At 51.5% G+C, this 21,577-nt stretch overlaps 1 protein-coding gene across 1 annotated transcript; it reads left to right on the top strand.

Moving 5' to 3' along the window:
* Window positions 1–5,553: 5,553 nt before the first annotated feature.
* Window positions 5,554–20,593, top strand: CAPN11 (calpain 11). The gene is made up of 21 exons (XM_005552883.5): window positions 5,554–5,796; window positions 6,164–6,233; window positions 8,915–9,033; window positions 9,544–9,677; window positions 9,812–9,980; window positions 12,930–13,013; window positions 13,115–13,200; window positions 13,443–13,517; window positions 13,703–13,863; window positions 14,108–14,286; window positions 16,642–16,653; window positions 16,988–17,199; window positions 17,496–17,535; window positions 17,633–17,698; window positions 17,784–17,841; window positions 17,970–18,034; window positions 18,277–18,345; window positions 19,144–19,222; window positions 19,318–19,434; window positions 19,900–19,958; window positions 20,101–20,593. The coding sequence occupies exons 1-21, from the start codon at window positions 5,569–5,571 to the stop codon at window positions 20,125–20,127; spliced, it is 2,109 nt and encodes a 702-aa protein (XP_005552940.3). The 5' UTR covers window positions 5,554–5,568; the 3' UTR covers window positions 20,128–20,593.
* The last annotated feature ends 984 nt before the right edge of the window (window positions 20,594–21,577 follow it).

Here is a 21,577-nt window from a genome sequence, read left to right as displayed (position 1 = left end):
AATGGTGATGACTTTTAACCAGCAAGCTGCCTTCAGGCACTTGTTTAACAAAGACACATCCTGCACAGCCCAAAATCCATTAAACCTTGTGTCACCGCAGCACATGTCTCTTGCAAGGACAAGGTTGGGGGTAGGGTCACAGATTAACAGCATCTCAAATACAGAACAAAATGGAGTCTCTTATGTCTACTTCTTTCTATATAGACACAGTAACAGGCTGATCTATCTTTCTTTTCTCCACAGGAAGAATTAGGGCTCACTGCAGCTTCCAATTCCCAGCCTCAAGCGATCCTCCCACCTCGGTCTCCCAAGGAGCTGGGACCTCAGGCACATGCTACCATGCCCAGTTAATTTTTTTTAATTTTTATTTTGTAGGCACAGAAGTCTCACTATGTTCCCCCTTGCTGGTCTCGTGAGGCTGAGGAGGGAGGATTGCTTGAGCTCAGGAGTTTGAGGTTGCAGTGAGCCGTAACTGCCACTGCCCTGCAGCCTGGGGAATAGAGTGAGACTCTGTCTCAAAAAAGTATATCTGGCCGGGCGCGGTGGCTCAAGCCTGTAATCCCAGCACTTTGGGAGGCCGAGACGGGCGGATCACGAGGTCAGGAGATCGAGACCATCCTGGCTAACACGGTGAAACCCCGTCTCTACTAAAAAGTACAAAAAACTAGCCGGGCGAGGTGGCGGGCGCCTGTAGTCCCAGCTACTCGGGAGGCTGAGGCAGGAGAATGGCGTAAACCCAGGAGGCGGAGCTTGCAGTGAGCCGAGATCGCGCCACTGCACTCCAGCCTGGGCGACAGAGCGGGACTCCGTCTCAAAAAAAAAAAAAAAAAAAAAAAAAAGTATATCTATATTGAACACTTACTATGTACTCAATACAGCAGCAGGGATACAGCAGCAAACAAAACAGACAAAAATCCCTGCCCTCACAGGCTTTCACTCATGGGGGAGGTAAACAATAAACAAAATATGTTGTATATTGGGGTTGCTGCAGGATAGGGAGTAGGGGAGGGGTGGGAGAGAGAAAACATCTATGAAAAATTAACCACAATACTAAGCAAGGCATCCATTCATTCATTGCAAACATTTTTGAGCCAGCATTTTGAAACTGAGTAGTATACAAGGTGGCCTCACCCTCTCCTCTTGAGAGCTCACAGCCTCACAGAGGAGGCAGACAAGTCAACTCAGGGAAGGCAGGTAGTGATGGGTGTCCTAACAAAAGTGTAGGAAGATAGCGCAGCCCCAAGTTCTGTGCGGACACCACCGGGGAGGCTTCACAGAGGAGGCGGCATCAAGCAGGCACTGGGAGGCTGGACAGGACTTTTTCCCAGTGGACCCATTGTGGGCATGGGATCAGGAATGATTGCAGGCAGAGGCACAAGGACGGCAAGAGGAATGAGGGTAGCCTGTGCAGAAAGGCATGGGGCCAGATGGCAGGTGGCAGCCTGGTTTGGGTTTGTCATGCTAACAAGGGAAACACATCTAAAGTATTGGGCAGCGGGTGCAGTATCTATAATCAGGTTTGCATTTTATTTTATTTTATTTTTATTTTTTGAGACAGTCTCACTCTGCCACACAGGCTGGACTGCAGTGGCGCTCCCTCAACTCACTGCAACCTCCACCTCCCAGGTTCAAGCCACCTCCTACCTCAGCCACAGGAGTAGCTGGGACCACAGGTGTGCACCACCACACCCAGCTAATAATTTTGTATTTTTAGTAGACATGAGGTTTCACCATGTTGGCCAGGCTGGTCTTGAACTCCTAGCCTTAAGTGATCCATCTGCCTCAGCCTCCCAAAGTGCTGGGATTACAGGGGTGAGCCACCGTGCCACCCCAGGTTTGCATTTTCAAAATCTTAGCTAACACTGTAGAGAACTAGTTGGGGAGGAGGATGTTAGAAGAAAGGGGCCAGTTAGGGAATCATTCTTCTGGCCTAGATTTTTGCTATTTAAGGTTAACTTCTTGAGTGAGCTTTGTGTCAGAAACAAATGCAAACACTTTAGAATATCATCCATCCCCCAGGTGGAGAAGCCGAGGCATGAGGAGATAAAGTGATGTTTTGGGAGGCCTCCCTGTGAGGGGATGCTTGACTTCCAGTCCTCACTTACTGTACTCAATGTGGCTCTGCACAGGGGCAGCCCCTATCACGGGCTGTGCGGGGGAGGAGGGGAGAGATGCTAAGAGGGTGCAGTAGATAAGGGGCATAGTGACAGGGTCTGGGAAGATCCCCAGGTCTCTGGCTAGGTGGAGGGAAGGGGAGGACTAGGTTGAGGAGACTGCTGGAGGGACTGTCTCTCCTGGGACGCAGAGCTCAGGAGAGCTGCTTGGCCAGGCAGGGTCTCCCCAAGTCTGGAACACTCAAGAGGGGTCAAAGGGATGGGTCTGTACTGGGAGTGGTAGGCCCAGGGTTGGAGAGGGCTCTGGGGGCTGGCCTTATTCTGCTGGCAAAGCGATATCCTGAAAGTTTCCGGAGGAAGTAAAGGGTTCAAAACCTCATTCAAAGGGAGTTGGTGTGGTGTGTGGTGGGGGCAACATATGTGATGAATTGGAGAGGGTCTTTAGGAGACAAGAGGCCATTTGAGGTCTGGGGGTTGTCTGAAGGCCCTGGCCTCGGCCAGTGATGGTAGCAATGAGAAATTAGGGTCCTAGGAGGGGATTCTTAGTCATTGAAGGACTCAATGACTGTTTTGATGTGGGATGCAGTGTGTTGAGATCTTGGGGAACCAGAACAGGGGGGGTCATCATAGGACCTGAGGAAATCCCAAGGAGGTACTCGTGTGGAACAGGAGAAGGGGTTTGCTTGGGGCAGTGGCAAGAGGAAGGGGGATAAGTTCAGCAACAAATCGTCCGTGGATGCCTTTGTAACAGAGATGGGGCAGGTTCTGCCAGCTTTCAACTGAGGAGAAACACTTCCCCTTAGGGGGCTCAGCATAGGGTGAAGGTTGCAAGCTCAGTCCAGGGTCTGCAGTACGGACTTCATCCCACACCCAACCCTCACTGTGACCTTGGGCAAGCTGCTTAGGCTCTGGGCCTCTGCTCCCTTTTCCAGTAATCAGGGTATTGCATGTATCCCCTTGTAGGGCTGGTGTGCCTGGCACAAAGAAGGTGCTCAGTGCTGTCAGCTCTGCTGTTATAACTAGTCTCCTGGTTCTGTTACTCAGGGTAGGAGGAATACCTGAGGCCTCCTGCTCTTGCCTCTGGGGTCTCGCCCTTCTGTGGGTTCAATCAGGGTCTCACCTGTAAACAACCCCAGAACCCTGCTGCCCTCCCTGTAGCTGCAACCCAACCTAGTTCTTTTCCTCATTCTAAAATCTTCCTATACCCCAGCCCCAGCTGGGCTCTGTTTAACTTTAGACCAGAGCCTTCCTCCCCTCCTCCCACTCTCTTTCTTATTCTAGGGCCGAGTCTTCCAGAGTCAGCAGAGAGCCTGGATGGATCACAGGAGAAGCCTGGGAGCTCATATGCGGGTAGGACTGCAGACTCAGTCGTGGCTCTGTGGCCTCCCTTTTTTCTTCCTCCTCCTTCACTCTCTTCTCTTCCCCTGGGCCTGCTGATGGGGGAAGTCAGTTGTGTTGTGTGGGGAGGGCGGTGCGGGGAGGGGAGGCTACCCTCAGGAAGGGATGTTGGTGGTTCGCAGTCCCCCTGGGGGAGGAGGTGTGGGCAGGGTGTCCAGAGTCCCAAGCCACCTGGCAGGCCTGGGATCCATCAGCCAGCCTGACTCAACTCTTACCCTGACACTCACCCAGTGCCACCCACTCAGCCATTACCTGACCCAGCCCACCCCCAGCAGCCCCTTCCCTCTGCCCTCCACTCTCTACACTCCATTATTTCCACTCTCCTTAAAAGAGTGGAGTCTAGGCCGGGCGTGGTGGCTCATGACTGTAATCCCAGCACTTTGGGAGGCTGAGGCGGGTGGATCACCTGAGTTCAGGAGTTCGAGACCAGCCTGGCTAACATGGTGAAACCCTATCTCTACTAAAAATACAAAATTAGCCAGATGTAGTGGTGGGCGCCTGTAATCCCAGCTACTCAGGAGGCTGAGGCAGAAGAATCACTTGAACCTGGGAGGCGGAGGTTGCAGTGAGCCAAGATCGTGCCACTGAACTCCAGCCTGAGCAACAGACTGAGACTCCGTCTCAAAAAAATATTAAAAAAAAAAAAAGCAGCATCTGTTTAGATGGTCTGGAGGCCATTTTTTTAAAAAACAGCTTTATTGAGAGACAATTCAAATACCCTACAGTTCACCCATTTAAAGTGTACCATTTGGCTGGGTGCAGTGGCTCATGCCGGTAATCCTAGCACTTTGGGAGGCCAAGACTGGAAGATTGCTTGAGCCCAGGAGTCCAAGACTGGTCTGGGCAACATAGTGAGATCCTGTCTCTACAAAAATTAGAAGTTAAAAAATTAGACAGGCATGGTGGCACACACCTGTGGTCCCAGCTACTCAGGAGGCTGAGATGAGAAGATAATTTGAGCCCGGGAGGTCAAGGCTGCAGTGAGCTGTGATCAAGCCGCTGTACTCCAGCCAGGCCTACAGAGTGAGACTCTGTTTCAAAAAAAACCAAAGGATAATTCCAAAGTACAATTCCAGTTGGGTGTGGTGGGAGTAGAAGACCAGCCAACATGGCAAGACTCTGCCTCTTAAAAAAAAAAAGGAAAAAAAAAAGTGTATAATTCAGTGCCTTTTCGTATATTCACAGAGTTATGCATCCAGCACCACAACAAATTTTAGATTGTTTTCATTATCCTCCCAAAGAAATCCCATACCCTTTAGCCATCAACTTCTAATCCCCCATCTCCTTAAGCAACAGGCAACCCCTAATCTACGTTCTGTCTCTCTGTATAGACATTTTATATAAATAGAATCACACAATATGGGTTTTTTGTTTGTTTTGTTTTGTTTTGTTTTTTCAGATGGAGCCTCACTCTGTAACCCATATTGGAGTTCAGTGGCACCATCTCGGCTCACTGCAACCTCCACTTCCTGGGTTCAAGCAATTCTCCTGCCTCAGCCTCCCGAGTAGCTGGGATTACAGGCGCCCGCCACCACGCCCGGCTAATTCTTGTATTTTTAGTAGACATGGGGTTTCACTATGTTGGCCAGGCTGGTCTCAAACTCCTGACCTCGTGATCCGCCCACCTTGGCCTCCCAAAGTGCGGGGATTACAGGCGTGAGCCACCGCGCCCAGCCTATTTATTTATTTTTTTTAGAGACAAGGTCTTGCTCTGTCACCCAGACTGGAGCGCCATCACATCTCGTTGCAGCCTCAAACTCCCGCAGCCTCGAACTCCAGGGCTCAGGTGATCCTTCCATCTCAGCTTCTTGAGTAGCTGGGACTACAGGCACACACCACCATGCCCAGCTAATTAAAAAACATTTTTTTGTAGAGATGAGATCTTACCGTGTCGCCCAGGCTGGTCTCAAACTCCTGGGCTCAAGATATCCTCCCACCTCAGCCTCCCAAAGTGCTGAGATTACAGGCATGAACCACTGTGCCCAGCTTATTACATTTTTTAATTGCATTATTTGTCATTTTTTCTTACACAGAGCCCACTTATACTGATACAGGAATGGTGGCTCACATAAACTACAGCCGGCTCAAGGCCAGCGGCGTGGGCCAGCATCACAATGCCCACAACTTTGGTAACCAGAGCTTTGAGGAGCTGCGAGCAGTCTGTCTAAGAAAGGGGGAACTCTTTGAGGACCCCTTATTCCCTGCTGAACCCAGCTCACTGGGCTTCAAGGACCTGGGTCCCAACTCCAAAAATGTGCAGAACATCTGCTGGCAGCGGCCCAAGGTGGGCACTGGAAGGGAGGCATGGACTCATGGACGGAGGGGAGTTTGTAGTGATCCCTCTATCACTTTTAGAATCTTCAACCCCCCACCACCCTATTCTGAGCCTGGCACTAGGCCCCACCTTCATCAGAGCTGGGGACAGTTCTGAATATGCTTAAGGCAAACCTCCCAGGTAACCCTAAGGAAATCACCCACCAGCCTCTGTTATCACAGGCTGCAGCTATGCCAAGTTGGTCCTGTACCCTCTCCCCTCCCCTCATATCTGCTCCCCTGGAACTTCAAGGTGGGCATCATTCCCCAGCAAAGGTGGGAGAAAGGTGGGGAGGGGGCGTCCTGGGCCCCCTGAAACCTTTATTCCTTCACTGCAGGATATCATAAGCAACCCTCTGTTCATCATGGATGGGATTTCTCCAACAGACGTCTGCCAGGGGATCCTCGGTGAGTGGGGCACAGGAAGCTGGTCTCCACTTGGGGAAGGGGATTGGGGGAGGGGTGCCAGGATGTCTTTTGAAGCTGGAAAACAGGGAGCCCTGAGGTTCGGAGAGCCTGCTTCTGTTTCCCTGTCCCTCCCCTTCTGAGGAGATGACAGTGAGAACACCACGCATTCTGCCCCTCCTGAGTCTGGATGCCACTCCCTGCCTGCTGCAGCCTGGGTCCTGGGGGGATATTAGTTATTTATGGCTACATAATAAATTACCTAGGACTTAGCAACTTAAAAAAACAAACAGCCGGGCGCAGTGGCTCACGCCTTTAATCCCAGCACTTTGGGAGGCCGAGGCGGGCGGATCACGAGGTCAGGAGATGGAGACCATCCTGGCTAACACGGTGAAACGTCGTCTCTACTAAAAATACAAAAAATTAGCTGGGCCTGGTGGCAGGCGCCTGTAGTCCCAGCTACTCGGGAGGCAAGAGAATGGCATGAACCCGGGAGGCGGAGCTTGCAGTGAGCCGAGATCGCAGCACTGCACTCCAGCCTGGGCGACAGAGCAAGACTCCGTCTCAAAAAAAAAAAAAAAAAAAAACCAAAAAACAAATTTTCTTATCTCACGGTTTCTGTGGGTCAGAAATTCAGAAGCAGAATCACTGGATGGGTCTGGTTCAGGGTTTACCAGGAGGCTGCAGTCAAGACATCTGCAACCTGTGATCATCTGAAGGCTTACCTGGGGCTGGAGGGTCTGCTCTTAGGAGGGTGCACTTACATGGCAGGAGCTCTCAGGTCCTTGCTGGCTGTTGGCAGGAGGCCCCAGTTCCTCGCCATATAGGCTTCTCCATAGGACTGCTTGAGTGTCCACAAAAAGTGGTAGCTTGCTCTTCCAAAGCGAGTTATCTAAGGGAGAGGACAAGGAGGAAGCCATAATGCCTTTTCTGACCTAGTCTTAGGAGTTGCACATCATCACTTCCAGCATACTCTTATTTGTCAGAAGCAAACACTGAATCTGGTCCACACTCGAGAGGAGAGGAATTAGGCTCTACCTTTGGAAGGGAGGATGGTCGAAGAATTTGTGGAAACCACTACAGGTGCTAGAACCTGATCAATCTGGGGTATCAAATAGGAGGGCAACAGGGTCCACTCAACCCACTCTCACAAGGCTCCCATGGAAAGCCCCAGGGTAGATCCTCCTCCCTAAGCCTGGTCCTGTTCAAGGATTTCCTCCAGATCCCTCGTTGCGTCTTTAGGGATAAAGCCAGGGTGGGCTTTCTCTGAGACCGAATTCTGTGCCCTTGGGGCAGAAAAAACTGGCAAGGTGTGGGCAGAGCAGAGACCAAGGAGACCTTAGACCCCAGGGCCGCTGCTGTGGCTGCTGTGGCTCAGTAGGCTGGAGGGACAATGTGCTGGAGAAGGAGGGAATTCACTTCTCCCAGGCACTCCAACGGTGAGGGGGATTGGAGCGTCCTTGATATTCCTCTCTCCAGGCAGCCAGGAGGCCATTGGTAGTCATAGAAACTTTCTGGTCCCTCAACCTCAGCCTGGCCTAGGATGCCCAGTACCCTGCCCCTGGACCCCACCCAACAAGGGCTGAGATGCCCAGGAGACAGATGGCAATGGAGGTCTGTAGTGCTCATCTCCCATAGGATTCCCTTTAGCTGAACTTCAGGCCAGGGATACTGCCCCATACCCACTTCAATGCCTAGCTCCAGGGGTCCTGCTGGGGTGCATACTAAGCCCTGGGTCCCCAATATAATGTGGGTGACATGAGGGAGAGGCCTCTTGGGACCTTCGTGACCACACCAGTGTACTCACAGGGTGCAGGAAGGTGACTGGATCTGTTGGAAGAATGTGGAGAGTATTGGCTCTGTCTCAAATAAAGCAGGTCAGGTGTCTCAAATAAAGCAGGTCAGGTGTCTCAAATAAAGCAGGTCAGGTGCAGTGGCTCAGACCTGTAATCCCAGCACCTTGGGAGGCCAAGGCAGGAGGATTACTTGAGCTCAGGAGTTCAAGACCAGCCTGGGCAGCATAGTGAAACTCTGTCTCTACTTACATATAAAAATTTACTTTAAAAAAATAGGTTCCTAGAGCCTGAGGCCAAAAGTACCTTTTTCCCAAACTCAAGAAAACAAAAGCATGTGGCTCTCACATAATAGAAAAGGTACAGTCAGGCACTGTGGCTCACGTCTGTAATCCCAACACTTTTGGAGGCCAAGGCTGGCAGACTTGCCGGGAGTTCTTGAGGCCAGGAGTTCAAGACCAGCTTGGCCAACATGGTGAAACCCCATCTCTACTAAATATGCAAAAATTAGCCAGGTGTGGTGGCAGGCGCCTGTGGTCCCAGCTACTTAGGAGGCTGAGACAGCAGAGTCGCTCAAACCCGGGAGGCAGAGGTTGCAGTGAGCTGAGATCGTGCTACTGCACTCCAGCCTGGGTGACATAGCAAGACACTGTCTCAGAAAAGAAAATGTACAGAAACTCACCTCGCCAGAGTCTCTCTGATTTCAGTTTCTCCCTGTTTGCCTTCTTCCTGAACGCTCTTTAGTGGGAGGGTTGAGGGAGGGTGCGTCTCTGCCAGGGAGTGAGAATGGGGTACAGGGTCAAGTTCCTGCTCCCCTGGGCCTTGGATTCTGAGGCCCACCCACACATAAAGGGTTGCTCAGGGGTGGCAAAGCCCTGCCTGTCTTTCCAGGGGACTGCTGGCTGCTGGCTGCCATCGGCTCCCTTACCACCTGCCCCAAACTGCTGTACCGCGTGGTGCCCAGGGGGCAGAGCTTCAAGAAAAACTATGCTGGCATCTTCCATTTTCAGGTGAAGGACAGTGTGAGAGCCACCATGGCTTTGTGGGGAGCGGGGGGGAAAAAGTTTACCTTTTTTCCTTTTGAAAAATAGCATTTATTAGGGTGGGTTTTGGGCTAATCATCAGAGAAATATCTGCCCACCAAAGAAACCATGTAAGCTGATTTTTTAAGTCCCAAAAGAAAATAGTTGTTAGCAATTTGTGGCTCTCTTTCTCCCTTCTCCTTCTCTTCCTCTCCATTGTGGGTGTGGGTGTGTGTGACACTGGTAGTCTGTGTCACATAATTTTTGTAATCTGCCCCTTTAACTGAGCTACATGTAGACAAATTCCCCTCGTGGCAGAAGCTGGAGAGGAGGCGGAGCCAGGTCCAGGCTTTGGGTTGCCTTTCCCTCACTATCCAGTGATTTATTCAGTGATTCAGGAGAGTGGAGCCTCTGACACTGGCGTGTCATCAGGTCTGGCCACTAGGAGGCGCTTGATGATAGGGTTCCCACGCAAGGGGTGTGTGTTGCTACCCGCAGATTTGGCAGTTTGGGCAGTGGGTGAACGTGGTAGTGGATGACCGGCTGCCCACAAAGAATGACAAGCTGGTGTTCGTGCACTCAACCGAACGCAGTGAGTTCTGGAGCGCCCTGCTGGAGAAGGCATATGCCAAGTGAGTGCTGGGAGCCGAGGAAGCTGCCTCTGTCTGGGCAGCTGGAATCAGGGGGAGGGGAGGAGGTGGCAGGACATCCCTCCCTTCCCTCACCTCCATCCTAGAGCCCAACAGTGCCTTCTCTGTGCCCACAGGCTGAGTGGGTCCTATGAAGCACTGTCAGGGGGCAGTACCATAGAGGGCTTTGAGGACTTCACGGGAGGCGTGGCCCAGAGCTTCCAACTCCAGAGGCCCCCTCAGAACCTGCTCAGGCTCCTTAGGAAGGCGGTGGAGCGATCCTCCCTCATGGGTTGCTCCATTGAAGTAAGCAAAGCATGGTCCCACCTCAGGGCCTTTGCACCTGCTGTTGCTGTCACCCAAAGGCTCTTCCCCCAGTATCTGCATGGCCAGCACCTTCTCATTCAGTTCAACTGCCTTTTCCCCAGACTAGCCTTCCCTGCCTCCCTGTCTAAAGTCGCTGTCCCCACCCTATTTACTTTCTTTTTCTTTTCTTTTTTTTTTTCTTTTTTTCTTTTTTTTTTTTTTTTTGAGACAGGGTCTCATTCTGTCTCCCAGGCTGGAGTGCAGTGGCAAGATCTTGGCTCACTGCAACCTCCACCTCCTGGGTTCAAGTGATTCTCCTGCCTCAGCCTCCCAAGTAGCTGGGATTACAGGCCCATGCCACCAAGCCTGCCTAATTTTTTGTATTTTTAGTAGAGAAGGGATTTCGTCATGTTAGCCAGGCTGGTCTTGAACTCCTGACCTCAAGTGATCTACCCACCTCGGCCTCCCATAGTGCTGGGATTACAGGCGGGAGCCACGGTGCCCGGCCAGCCCTTTTTACTTTCTATCTGGTTTTTACTTTCTCCCCAACATTTATTGTGACCTGAAATTATCTTGCTTATCTATGTTTTCACTCATAGCCCATCTTCTCTGGATAGTACTCACATTCCATGAGGGCAGTGACCTTCTTTGTCTCATTCACTGCTGGACCCTGGAACTTAGGAAGGAGCCCAGCATGCAATAGGCACCCAACCAACATTTGCTCGACAAAATACATGAACACAGGGTGCAACATATGACCCTGCATTCTTGGCATTTATCCCAGAGAAATGAAGACATGTCTCCAAAAATGTTTGTACACAAATGTTTGCAGCAACCTTATTCATCATAGCCCCCAAACAGGAAACAACCTAGATGTCCTTCAATGAGTAAATGGTTAAACAAACTGTGTTGATTACACACCATGGAATACTACTCAGCAATAAAAAGGAACAAACTACTGATACTCAGAGAAACTAGGACAGATCTCAGGGGAATTATGCTGAATGAAAAACGCCAAACCCAGCCAGGTGCAGTGGCTCACGCCTGTAATTCCAACACTTTGGGAGGCTGAGGTGGGAGAATTGCTTGAGCCCAGGAGTTCGAGACCAGTCTAAGGAATATAGTGAGACCTCATCTCTACCAAAAACAATAATAATAATAATTAGCTGAGAGAAAAGAAAAAAAAAAAAGACAACCCCCAAAGGTTACACACTGCGTGATTCCATTTAAATGACATTCTTTTTTTTTTTTTGAGACAGATTCTCACTCTGTTGCCCAGGCTGGAGAGCAGCAGTGTGGTCTCGTCTCACTGCAACATCTACCTCCTGGGTTCAAGCGATTTTCCTCCCTCGCCCTCCCATGTAGCTGGGATTATAGGAGCCTGCCACCACACCTGGCTAATTGTTGTATTTTTAGTAGAGCCAGGGTTTCACCATGTTGGCCAGACTGGTCTTGAACTCCCCACCTCAGGTGATCTGCCCGCCTTGGCCTCCCAAAGTGCTGGGATTATAGGCGTGAGCCACTGCGCCTGGCCTTAAATGACATTCTTGAAATGACAAAATAATAGAAATTAAGAAGAGACGAGTGGTTGCCAGGGTTTAGGGAAGGGGAGTCGTGAGAAGAGATGGGTTTGGTTATAAAAGGGTGACTCAAGGGATGCTTGTGGTGATAGAAATGTTCTATATCTTGACTGTGGTGGTGGCTACACGAAACTACACATAATGGAATTGCATAGAGCACACAAAAGTGAGCACTTGTAAAACTGGGGAAATCTGTATCAGGTTTATGGATTGCATCCATATCAGCATTCTGGGCTGGGCACAGTGGCTCACACCTGTAATCCCAGCAGTTTGGGAGGCTGAGGTGGGCAGATTGCTTGAGCCCAGAATTTTGAGACAAGCCTGGGCAACATGGCAAGACCCAATCTCTACTAAAAATACAAAAATTAGCTGTAGTCTCAGCTACTCAGGAGGCTGACATGAGAGGCTTGCTCGAGGCTAGGAGGTCAAGGCTTCAGTGAACCGAGATCACACCACTGCACTCCAGTCTGGGTGACACAGTGAGACCCTGTCTCAAAAATAATAATAAAGCTGGGTGCAGTGGCTCACACTTGTAATCCCAGCACTTTGGGAAGCCGAGGTGGGTGGATCACCTGAGGTCAGGAGTTCGAAACCAGCCTGGCCAACATGGTGAAACACCATCCATACTAAGAACTCAAAAAATTAGCCAGGCGTGTTGGCAGGTGCCTGTAATCCCAGCTACTTGGGAGGCTGAGGCAGGAGAATCACTTGAACCTATGAGGCAGACGTTGCAGTGAGTCGAGATCTCGCCACTGCACTCCAAGAGCAACAAGAGCGAAGCTCTGTCTCAAATAATAATAAATAATAACAATTTTTAAAACATTCTGGTTTGATATTTCACTGTAGTTTTGCCAGATGTTACCACTGGGGGAACCTGAGAATGGGATACATGGGGTTTCTCTGTATGATTTCTTACAATTGCATGTGAATCTACAATTACCTCAAAATAATGATAATAATTTAAAAGTTTAGTTTAAAAAAATTAACCTGGGCCGGGCGCGGTGGCTCAAGCCTGTAATCCCAGCACTTTGGGAGGCCGAGACGAGCGGATCACGAGGTCAGGAGATCGAGACCATCCTGGCTAACACGGTGAAACCCCGTCTCTACTAAAAGATACAAAAAATTAGCCGGGCGAGGTGGCGGGCGCCTGTAGTCCCAGCTACTCTGGAGGCTGAGGCAGGAGAATGGCGTGAACCCGGGAGGCGGAGCCTGCAGTGAGCCGAGATCGTACCACTGCACTCCAGCCTGGGCTACAGAGCAAGACTCCGTCTCAAAAAAAAAAAAAAAAAAAATTAACCTGGAGAGCTCTCCCTTCCTTTGGGTGCCCAGTCCAGGTCCTCCGTACCTTCCCTTCCTCTCTGTTCTGTAGGTCACCAGCGACAGTGACCTGGAGTCCATGACCAACAAGATGCTGGTGAGAGGGCACGCTTACTCAGTGACTGGCCTTCAGGATGTGAGTCCTGAGAAACGTGTCCTACCCCGAGGACCCTGAGAAGGAGGAGAACGTCTCCCTGTCCCCATAACTCTGACCTTTAACCACCCCTGCCTACCCAGGTCCACTACAGAGGCAAAATGGAAACACTGATTCGGGTCCGGAATCCCTGGGGCCGGATTGAGTGGAATGGAGCTTGGAGTGACAGGTAGGTGCCCCCAATCCAGGTCAGGGGTGGTCAGAGGATACAGCAGGCAGTGCTAGGTGGACCGACTGGTATCCCATCTGGGAGAAAAACCTGTACAACAGGGCAAAGCCCCTCCCTCTAGATTCTCCATCTAGCTCCGCACCCCAGCAGGCAGGCATTCAGGGAAGAGGGAGTCCCTTGGAGAGGAAGGAGGTGCCACGTGACTTCCGCCCCTCTCCTTCCACCGCCCATCTCTGCTCCAGGTCCAGCGAGTGGGAAGAGGTGGCCCCAGACATTCAGATGCAGCTGCTGCACAAGATGGAGGACGGGGAGTTCTGGTCAGTGTGGCTTGGGGTGGGCTTCCTACCACTGCCCCAGGCCCTGGTCCTTCATCTCCCTGCTCCGCTCCTCTCTGCGCCTTGGATGCAGAGGCTCCGGTGGTTGTTGAGGGGTTGCGGTTCAGGGAGAGGGAACTGAGGATGCAAGTGTGCTGCTGATGGGCTCCACCCCCACCCCGCCACAGGATGTCCTACCAAGATTTCCTGAACAACTTCACGCTCCTGGAGATCTGCAACCTCACGCCTGATGCACTCTCTGGGGACTACAAGAGCTACTGGCACACCACCTTCTATGAGGGCAGCTGGCGCAGAGGCAGCTCCGCAGGGGGCTGCAGGAACCACCCTGGTGGGTGAGGAGGTTCAGGGGGAGGGGGTGTGCAGGGAGTGAAGGATGGGCCATGGCTCACCATGAAACCAGACCTGGGGCACAAGTCACCGGAGTCAGGGTCCATGAGGTCAGGGGTTAGTCAGATTTCACAGCCCCTGTGGAGGAGACAACTCCTGTGTGGCTGGGGAAGCTCGGTCCACCCTGGAAAGGGCGTGGCCAAGGGAAGCCCCCATATAACCATGCTGACCCGCTTCCACCACAGGCACGTTCTGGACCAACCCCCAGTTTAAGATCTCTCTCCCTGAGGGAGATGACCCAGAGGATGACACAGAGAACGATGCTGTGGTCTGCACCTGCCTGGTGGCCCTGATGCAGAAGAACTGGCGGCATGCACGGCAGCAGGGAACCCAGCTGCAGACCATTGGCTTTGTCCTGTATTCGGTGGGTGCCTGGCTGGTCCCCCCGGCCACTCACTCTCTCTCACCTGGCCTCACTCCTTTCTTGCTTGCTTGCTTGCTTGCTTTCTTACTTTCTTGCTTTCTTGCTTCCTTTCTTTCCTTTCTTTCTTTCCTTTCTTTCTTTCTCTCTTTCCCTCTCTTTCCCTCTTTCCCTCTTTCTTTCTTTCTTTCTTTTTTTTTTTTTGACAGAGTCTCACTCTGTTGCCCAGGTGAGGGCAGGGAAAGAAAGATTGCAGTGGCACAATCTCCATTCACTGCAAACTCCGCCTCCCCAGTTCAAGTGATTCTCGTGCCTCAGCCTTCCCAGTAGCTGGATTACAGGCATGTACCACCATGCCCAGCTATTTTTTGTATTTTTAGTAGAGATGGGGTTTCACCATGTTGGCTAGGCTGGTCTGGAACTCGTGACCTCAGGTACTCTGCCTGTCTCGGCCTCCCAAAGTGTTGGAATTACAAGTGTGAGCCACCACGCCCAGCCGCCTGGCCTCACTCCTTTCTCCCCAGGGCCACTTCCTGCCTGGGAGAGGAACAGGCTCCAACAGGCTTCATAGCCCTGATTTCTTTTTTTTTTTTTTTTTTTAAGACAGAGTCTCAATCTGTTGCCCAGGTTGGAATGCAGTGGTGTGATTACAGCTCATAGCAGCCCTGACCTCCCAGGCTTAAGCAATCCTCCTACCTCAGCCTCCTGACTAGCTAGGACTGCAGGCAATTGTCCTGCTAGTTTTTTTTTTTTTTTTTTAATTTTTTGTAAGATAGGGTCTCACTATGTTGCCCAGGCTAAGCCCTGACTCTTGAATGGTGCTTTGTGCTTTTCAAGCCAGAGCCAGCAGTTTTCTCTTCATGGATTTTATCCTTTGTGCCAGGCATTGTTCCAAAGGTCTCAGGAATACTACTAATACCTTTAAGGAAGCAGAAGGAGCCTGTGGACCAGCGATATGAAGTCACTTGCCCAAGCTCACACATCCAAGGGTCAGAGGCCAAGCCTGTGTCCTGATTCCCAGGCACTCTAAGACTTTTCCACACGCCGCCCCCTGCGGACAATCCATGCCCCCCGCCGACAATCCATCCCCCTTGTCTGCTCCACCAGCCGCACTCATTCCAGGAGCCAAGAGAAAGCCCTGAGAAGCATTTCCCAAGCCAAACCATGCTTTTCAAAATTCTCCAAATCTCCAAAAGAATGTTGTTCGTTCACTTGCTTTCCCTTCTATAAGCAAGTTATATGGAGCATCTACTGTATGCCAGGCCCCAGTTCAGTCTCCAGGGGTTCAATAGTGAGCAAAACAGACACAAGCCTTGCCCTACTCTTAGGGCCATTAGTCCACCAGGTTAACAGACTGGTGCCTCAGGATGACATTTTTGCTGGGGGTGGTGGCTCATGCCTGTTATCCCAGCATTTTGGGAGGCCGAGGTGGGAGGATCACTCGGAGGATGCCCAAGGAATTTAACACCAGCATGGGCAACACAGCAAGAGCCTGTCTCAACAACAACAACAAAAAATTAGCCGGGCATGGTAGCACACACCTGTGGTCCCAGCTACTCGAGAAGCTGAGGTGAGAGGATCACTGGAGCCCAGGAGGTCAAAGCTGCGGCGAGCCATGATCGCACCACTGCACTTCAGCCTGGGCACAGAGCGAGAGCCTGTCCCAAAGACATCGTCAAGATTAGAAAAGCTCCAGCCCGAGCTCTCCGGTGCACACAAGCACACTGAGGTGCTGATAAGCCACCTCTGCAATACAGCAACCTGTTTAACTTGGTTTAACTCACATTTTTACAAACTTATTTGTCCTCAATCCTCAATTTTAGTAATCTTCTGTTCACTTCCTGCAGGATACGAGTGTTCCACGGAAAAGCAAAACACTGTCCTAGATTTTTATCCCAGCTCTTTCACTTTTCAGCCATCTGAGGTTGGACAAATCACCTCACATCTTTGGGATTCTGTTTCCTTCCCTTAACCTGGAATGATAAAAATCTACCTTATATAAACTGTACTTTACTACTGAAAGCTGAAGGATTTTTTTTTTTTTTTTTTTTTGAGACAGGGTCTCACTCTGTTGCCCAGGCTGGAGGGCAGTGACATGATCATGACTCACTGCAGCCTTGACCTCCAGCTCAAGCAATCCTCCCACCTCTACAGCAGAGGGATTGTTAATGCCAGGACCTTTGAACTGTCAGAGCCCGTGCCCCACTCCACCACCCGTGTCCCAGGGCTCTTAATACCCCTCCAAAAACACACGCACACAGACACAGACACACACTATACACATCCCGTTTGGCTTCTGAAGGCCTGAGGCCCTTTACCACCCTAGAGATCTGACTCTCCTCTTTCTTCCCTTCCCAGGTCCCAAAGGAGGTACAGAAGATAAAGATGTGGGGCTTGTTCCTGGACACACACCCACCCCACCCCTGGCTGCAAGTGGATTGGCAAAGGGTGGAATTTGGCGAGAGGCTCTGGGGGTCACTGGGTTAGGATTCCAGCCCTCTTGGGGACTGGTAGGGGTCGGGAAAGGAAGAGACCCTATTGGAGTTGCGGACCACTTAGGTGGTGTCCAGGCCAGGTCAGTTGGTGGTGGCACCTACCTCCAACCCTGCCCGGCCAGGCTGTTCACCTTGGGGGGCCCTCCCTCCCTAACCTCCCTCCCTAACCTCCCGTGCCAGTCCTGTACCCACGTCCAGAGTGCATATAGTTTCAGAACATCCAGGATGTCCCCTTGAAGAAGGAATTCTTCGTGAAGTATCAGGACCATGGCTTCTCAGAGATCTTCGCCAACTCACGGGAGGTGAGCAGCCAACTCCGGCTGCCTCCGGGGGAGTATATCATTATTCCCTCCACCTTTGAGCCACACAGAGATGCCGACTTCCTACTTCGTGTCTTCACCGAGAAGCACAGCGAGTCATGGTAAGGGACTGCACCTCACTGCTCCAAGGCCTGCCACCCAAGAGCTACAGGATATCAAGCTCAGGGAGCTGCTGTCAGGTCCTCCCTCACTTTGTCCCTATTTTACAGTCAGGGAAACTGAGGCATGAAAATGTGAAGTCCCAGTTAGTGGCAGAACCAGACCTAGAACTAGAACCCAGATTTCCATGGAGCTGCCCTATATTGCTTCAAAGACATGACATGACCCCCAGAGCACCCTGCTGAAATCCCCATCTCCCTCCCCCGGTAACTCTTGAGCTTTCAATGATTTTGCCCAGGGAATTGGATGAAGTCAACTATGCTGAGCAACTCCAAGAGGTGAGGGGAGGCTGTAGGGCTGGGGGTTGGAAGGAAGCTCCCAGGCCTGTGAAGGAAGTTTTCTGACCAGGTCCCTTTCCCGCTCCCTTGCCCCAAGGAAAAGGTCTTTGAGGATGACATGGACCAGGACTTCCTACATTTGTTTAAGATAGTGGCAGGAGAGGTGAGCAGGCCACAGGCGGAGGGCTGACGGGAGGGGGATGAGGGGCTGGAGGGACCCAAGTGGGGTTCACTGTCCCCCTTCCTAGGGCAAGGAGATAGGGGCGCACGAGCTCCAGAGGCTGCTCAACAGGATGGCCATCAAATGTGAGTCTTCCACTCCTGCTGCACGCGACCCCTTCCCCATATTTTGTGCCCCTCTTGATCACTCCCAGTGCCCCCCACGATACCTCATTTACCCTGTGTCTCCTTTCTACCCCCTCCCTTCCTCACAGTCAAAAGCTTCAAGACCAAGGGCTTTGGCCTGGATGCTTGCCGCTGCATGATCAACCTCATGGATGTATCCTCCTGTCCAGTGCTCTCTTGGCCCTGTCCCCTGACTACAAGCCTGGCCCAGAGGCCAGCCATGCCCTCCTCCCTGATGGGGAGTAGGCTCTGTGGTAGCAGAAGATGCCAGTTCTTCTGGCTGCTACAGTACCGGAATCCCAGGGCTTGTGTGTCCCCTCGGGAAGCCCTGCTGCTTCCCTGTCCCCTGGGATGCCTTCTCCACTCCCTTCTCTGCTGTCCTTGACCACCTTCCAGAAAGATGACTCTGGCAAGCTGGGGCTTCTAGAGTTCAAGATCCTGTGGAAAAAACTCAAGAAATGGACGGTAAAGGGCACTAAAAGGGCAGCCTCCAGGGGTAAGGAAAAGAGGGTCTTAGGAGAGATGGAACTAATGAGGGGAAGCTAGAACCGGAGTCCTAACCACACACACACACCCCCACACCACACTCACACACACACATACACACGTACAGACACAACACCACACACACACACACACACACACACACACACACTAGAAAAGGGTCTGTTGGAGTGTGGCATATTACCCAGTCAAAATATTTTATAACAAGTATAGCTCAGGTATCAACTAGTCATGAAGGATGCACACAGAGAGCGCCGGGCAGGGCACCAGTGCCTCTGACAACCCATGCTTGGCATTAACCTTTAGGTCACCAGATGATAGGCATATCAGGAGTGGGCCAGGGTTGGAGTTGGGGCATGGTGTCTTAGGCCACTGCTGTGAGCCGACTGTCCTAAAGTATTTATTTTTCTTTTCTTTTCTTTTCTTTTTTTTTTTGAGACGGAATCTCACTCTGTCGCCCAGGCTGGAGTGCAGTGGTGCGATCTCTGCTCACTGTAACCTCCACCTCCTGCCTCCTGACTAGCTGGGATTATAGGCATGCACCACCACACCCAGCTAATTTTTGTATCTTTAGTAGAGACGGGGTTTCGTCATGTTGGCCAGGCTGGTCTCGACCTCCTGACCTCAGATGATCCACCTGTCTCGGCCTCTCAAAGTGCTGGGATTACAGGCGTGACCCACTGCACCCGGCCTCAGTATTTCATTATTTCAACCACCATGCCATGCATGTGGCCCTACCACATCTATCTGTCTATTCAGGACATCTTCAGAGAGTGTGACCAGGACCATTCAGGCACCTTGAACTCCTATGAGATGCGGTTGGCTATTGAGAAAGCAGGTGGCCAAGGGTCAGGTGCGGGCCTTGGGGCAGGGAAGAGGATGGCAGCATCCAGAGGCCTGGACTTTTCCCCTCCCCACTTCTCTGTCTCTCAGGCATCAAGCTGAACAACAAGGTAACGCAGGTCCTGGTGGCCAGGTATGCAGATGATGACTTGATCGTAGACTTTGACAGCTTCATCAGCTGTTTCCTGAGGCTAAAGACGATGTTCAGTGAGTTAGGCATCTACCCACACCCCAGCCTAGGCCAGGGGCTGCGGGCCCTCTCCCATACACCCTGATGGGTGCTGCTCCAGAGCCCCTCCCCCTTACAAGGCACACGTGAAATGGGTTCAAAGCCCAGCTCCGCCACTTGCTGGCAGCTGTGACTTGAGCAAGTCACTTAATCTTTCTGTGCCTCCATTCCCTCCTCTTTAGAATGTGGATAATAATAGTGCTGCCCTCAAAGGACTGAGGTGCAGGTTAAACCAGTTAGTCTATGGAAGGCACTCAGAACTGGGCCTGGCTCCTGGTGAGGCTATGTGAGTTGCTCTTATTAATTCCCCACTGGGCTAGGGGATTTATGTGGGGAACAGCCAGTAACAGCTCGTGTTGCCCCTTCCTACCTAGTTGGGAGTGGTTCTTTCAGAACACTGACTTAGCACTCAGCCCCTCTCCCCCGCTTCCTCTGTAACACAGCATTCTTTCTAACCATGGACCCCAAGAATACTGGCCATATTTGCTTGAACCTGGAACAGGTACTTGGAGAGGGGTGGGAAGGAATCTGCAGGATTGCGCCTGCCTGCCTCGCAACCCCACCCCCGCCCAGCTCTGCTGTCCTCTGGCCAGCATCCTGCCCCCACCTCTTCCCACCCTGGGATCTGCTTCCTGTCTCCACAGTGGCTGCAGATGACCATGTGGGGATAGAGGTCTGCAGGAGCCTGGCCATCTCTACCAGCAGCAGCGAGGTTCTAGCCCAGGAGGGTGCGGTGCTTCTTGTAGCCCTCAGCTATCCGGTCTCTGCTGATGAAATGGGCTCCAGGTGGCAGTGCCCAGGTCCCAGGTGCCATGTTTACTGCAGCAGTGGGACCTCCGTGCCCACTCCCCGAGCTCAGAGCCTTTCTCTTTTTTCCCAAACCAGGCTTCTGATGGCTGGCTTTCCCCCACCATCGCTTGCTCTCAGAGTATATTTTACTAAAGAGTAGGTGATGCTTCCCCAGGATCCCCCTGGCTGGAGAGATCAAGAATAGGGAAGGGACTTGTAGCTCATTTCTTACGCTCCATGCTTGCTGTCCTGCTCACACCTCCCTGCTGACCACCCATCCTGGCACAGCCTCTCTCTTTTCCTCCCCACCTGTGGACACTATTCTAATAAATAGCACATGCCATTGGCTTCCCTGTCTCTGTGTTTTTATCCCATGAAAATACTGGCAAGGGTGGAAGTCACTTCCCCAGGACCAAAGGATTGGGTAGCTCTCAGCCAAAGGTGATAGAGAGCATGTAGAAATGTGCAGTTGTCACAATAACTGGAGGCCACGGTTGGTGTTTATGGGCAGTGCCGGATGCTAAGCACACAAGTCTCTCCCTGTAAAGAACTGTGTGGTGTGCCCTGTGGTGGAGTGCCTCTAGAGGGGCTGAGCCAGAGCTGGCAGCTGCTTCAAACTGGGGTCCCCAAAGGTGGCACTGCAGGGGCCTCAAATGTTAAAAATCTGACACCTGCAGCAACCAACAGGTCACATAAATGAACGAACCTGCCGGGCGCGGTGGCTCACGCCTGTAATCTTAGCACTCTGGGGGGCCAAGGCAGGTGGATCACCTGAGGTCAGGAGTTGGAGACCACACCGGCCAACATGGCAAAACTCCATCTCTGCTAAAAATACAAAAATTAGCTGGGCTTAGTGGCACGCGCCTATAATCCCAGCTACTTGGGAGGCTGAGGCAGGAGAACTGCTTGAACCCGGGGGATGGAGGTTGCAGTGAGCCAAGATCGTACCACTTCACTCCAGCTTAGGCAACAGAGCAAGACTCTGTCTCAGAAACAAATTAAATAAACAAACAAACAAACAAACCCTCCTGGTGTGGGACTGGGAGGGCTGAGGACTGTGGCAATAGGTGAACTCATTCCTGCCTTAAAGGTGTTCAGATTCAGATTGTTATTACTATTGTTAGAAATTTGTTGCCTGTTCACTTACTAAAACCTCCCTTAACTATCCTCCACCTTATCCAGAGAAGCTTCTTCTTTTAGAAAATCAAGCAAAACAACTAAGTCAAGACATGTTTAAAAAAAAAAAAAAAAAAGTTTGAAAAGGAATCTGTAAGGAAATACAAGGGGAGGGATTGTTAGATATGAGTTCTAGATTTCTTTTCAAAGAATTAA

Source organism: Macaca fascicularis, chromosome 4 (assembly GCF_037993035.2).
Source record: "Macaca fascicularis isolate 582-1 chromosome 4, T2T-MFA8v1.1".
In the NCBI taxonomy this organism is placed as follows: domain Eukaryota; kingdom Metazoa; phylum Chordata; class Mammalia; order Primates; family Cercopithecidae; genus Macaca; species Macaca fascicularis.
This window is presented reverse-complemented; position numbering and strand designations above follow the sequence as displayed.

Excerpts from the sequence above, each read along its gene's own strand:
- CAPN11 (XM_005552883.5), top strand. The coding sequence starts at position 5,569 with ATGGTGGCTCACATAAACTACAGCCGGCTCAAGGCCAGCGGCGTGGGC. Across the intron at positions 17,842-17,969 it reads CAACAGGATGGCCATCAAAT|TCAAAAGCTTCAAGACCAAG; the intron begins GTGAGTCTTCCA and ends CCTTCCTCACAG. Across the intron at positions 19,223-19,317 it reads GTTGGCTATTGAGAAAGCAG|GCATCAAGCTGAACAACAAG; the intron begins GTGGCCAAGGGT and ends TCTGTCTCTCAG.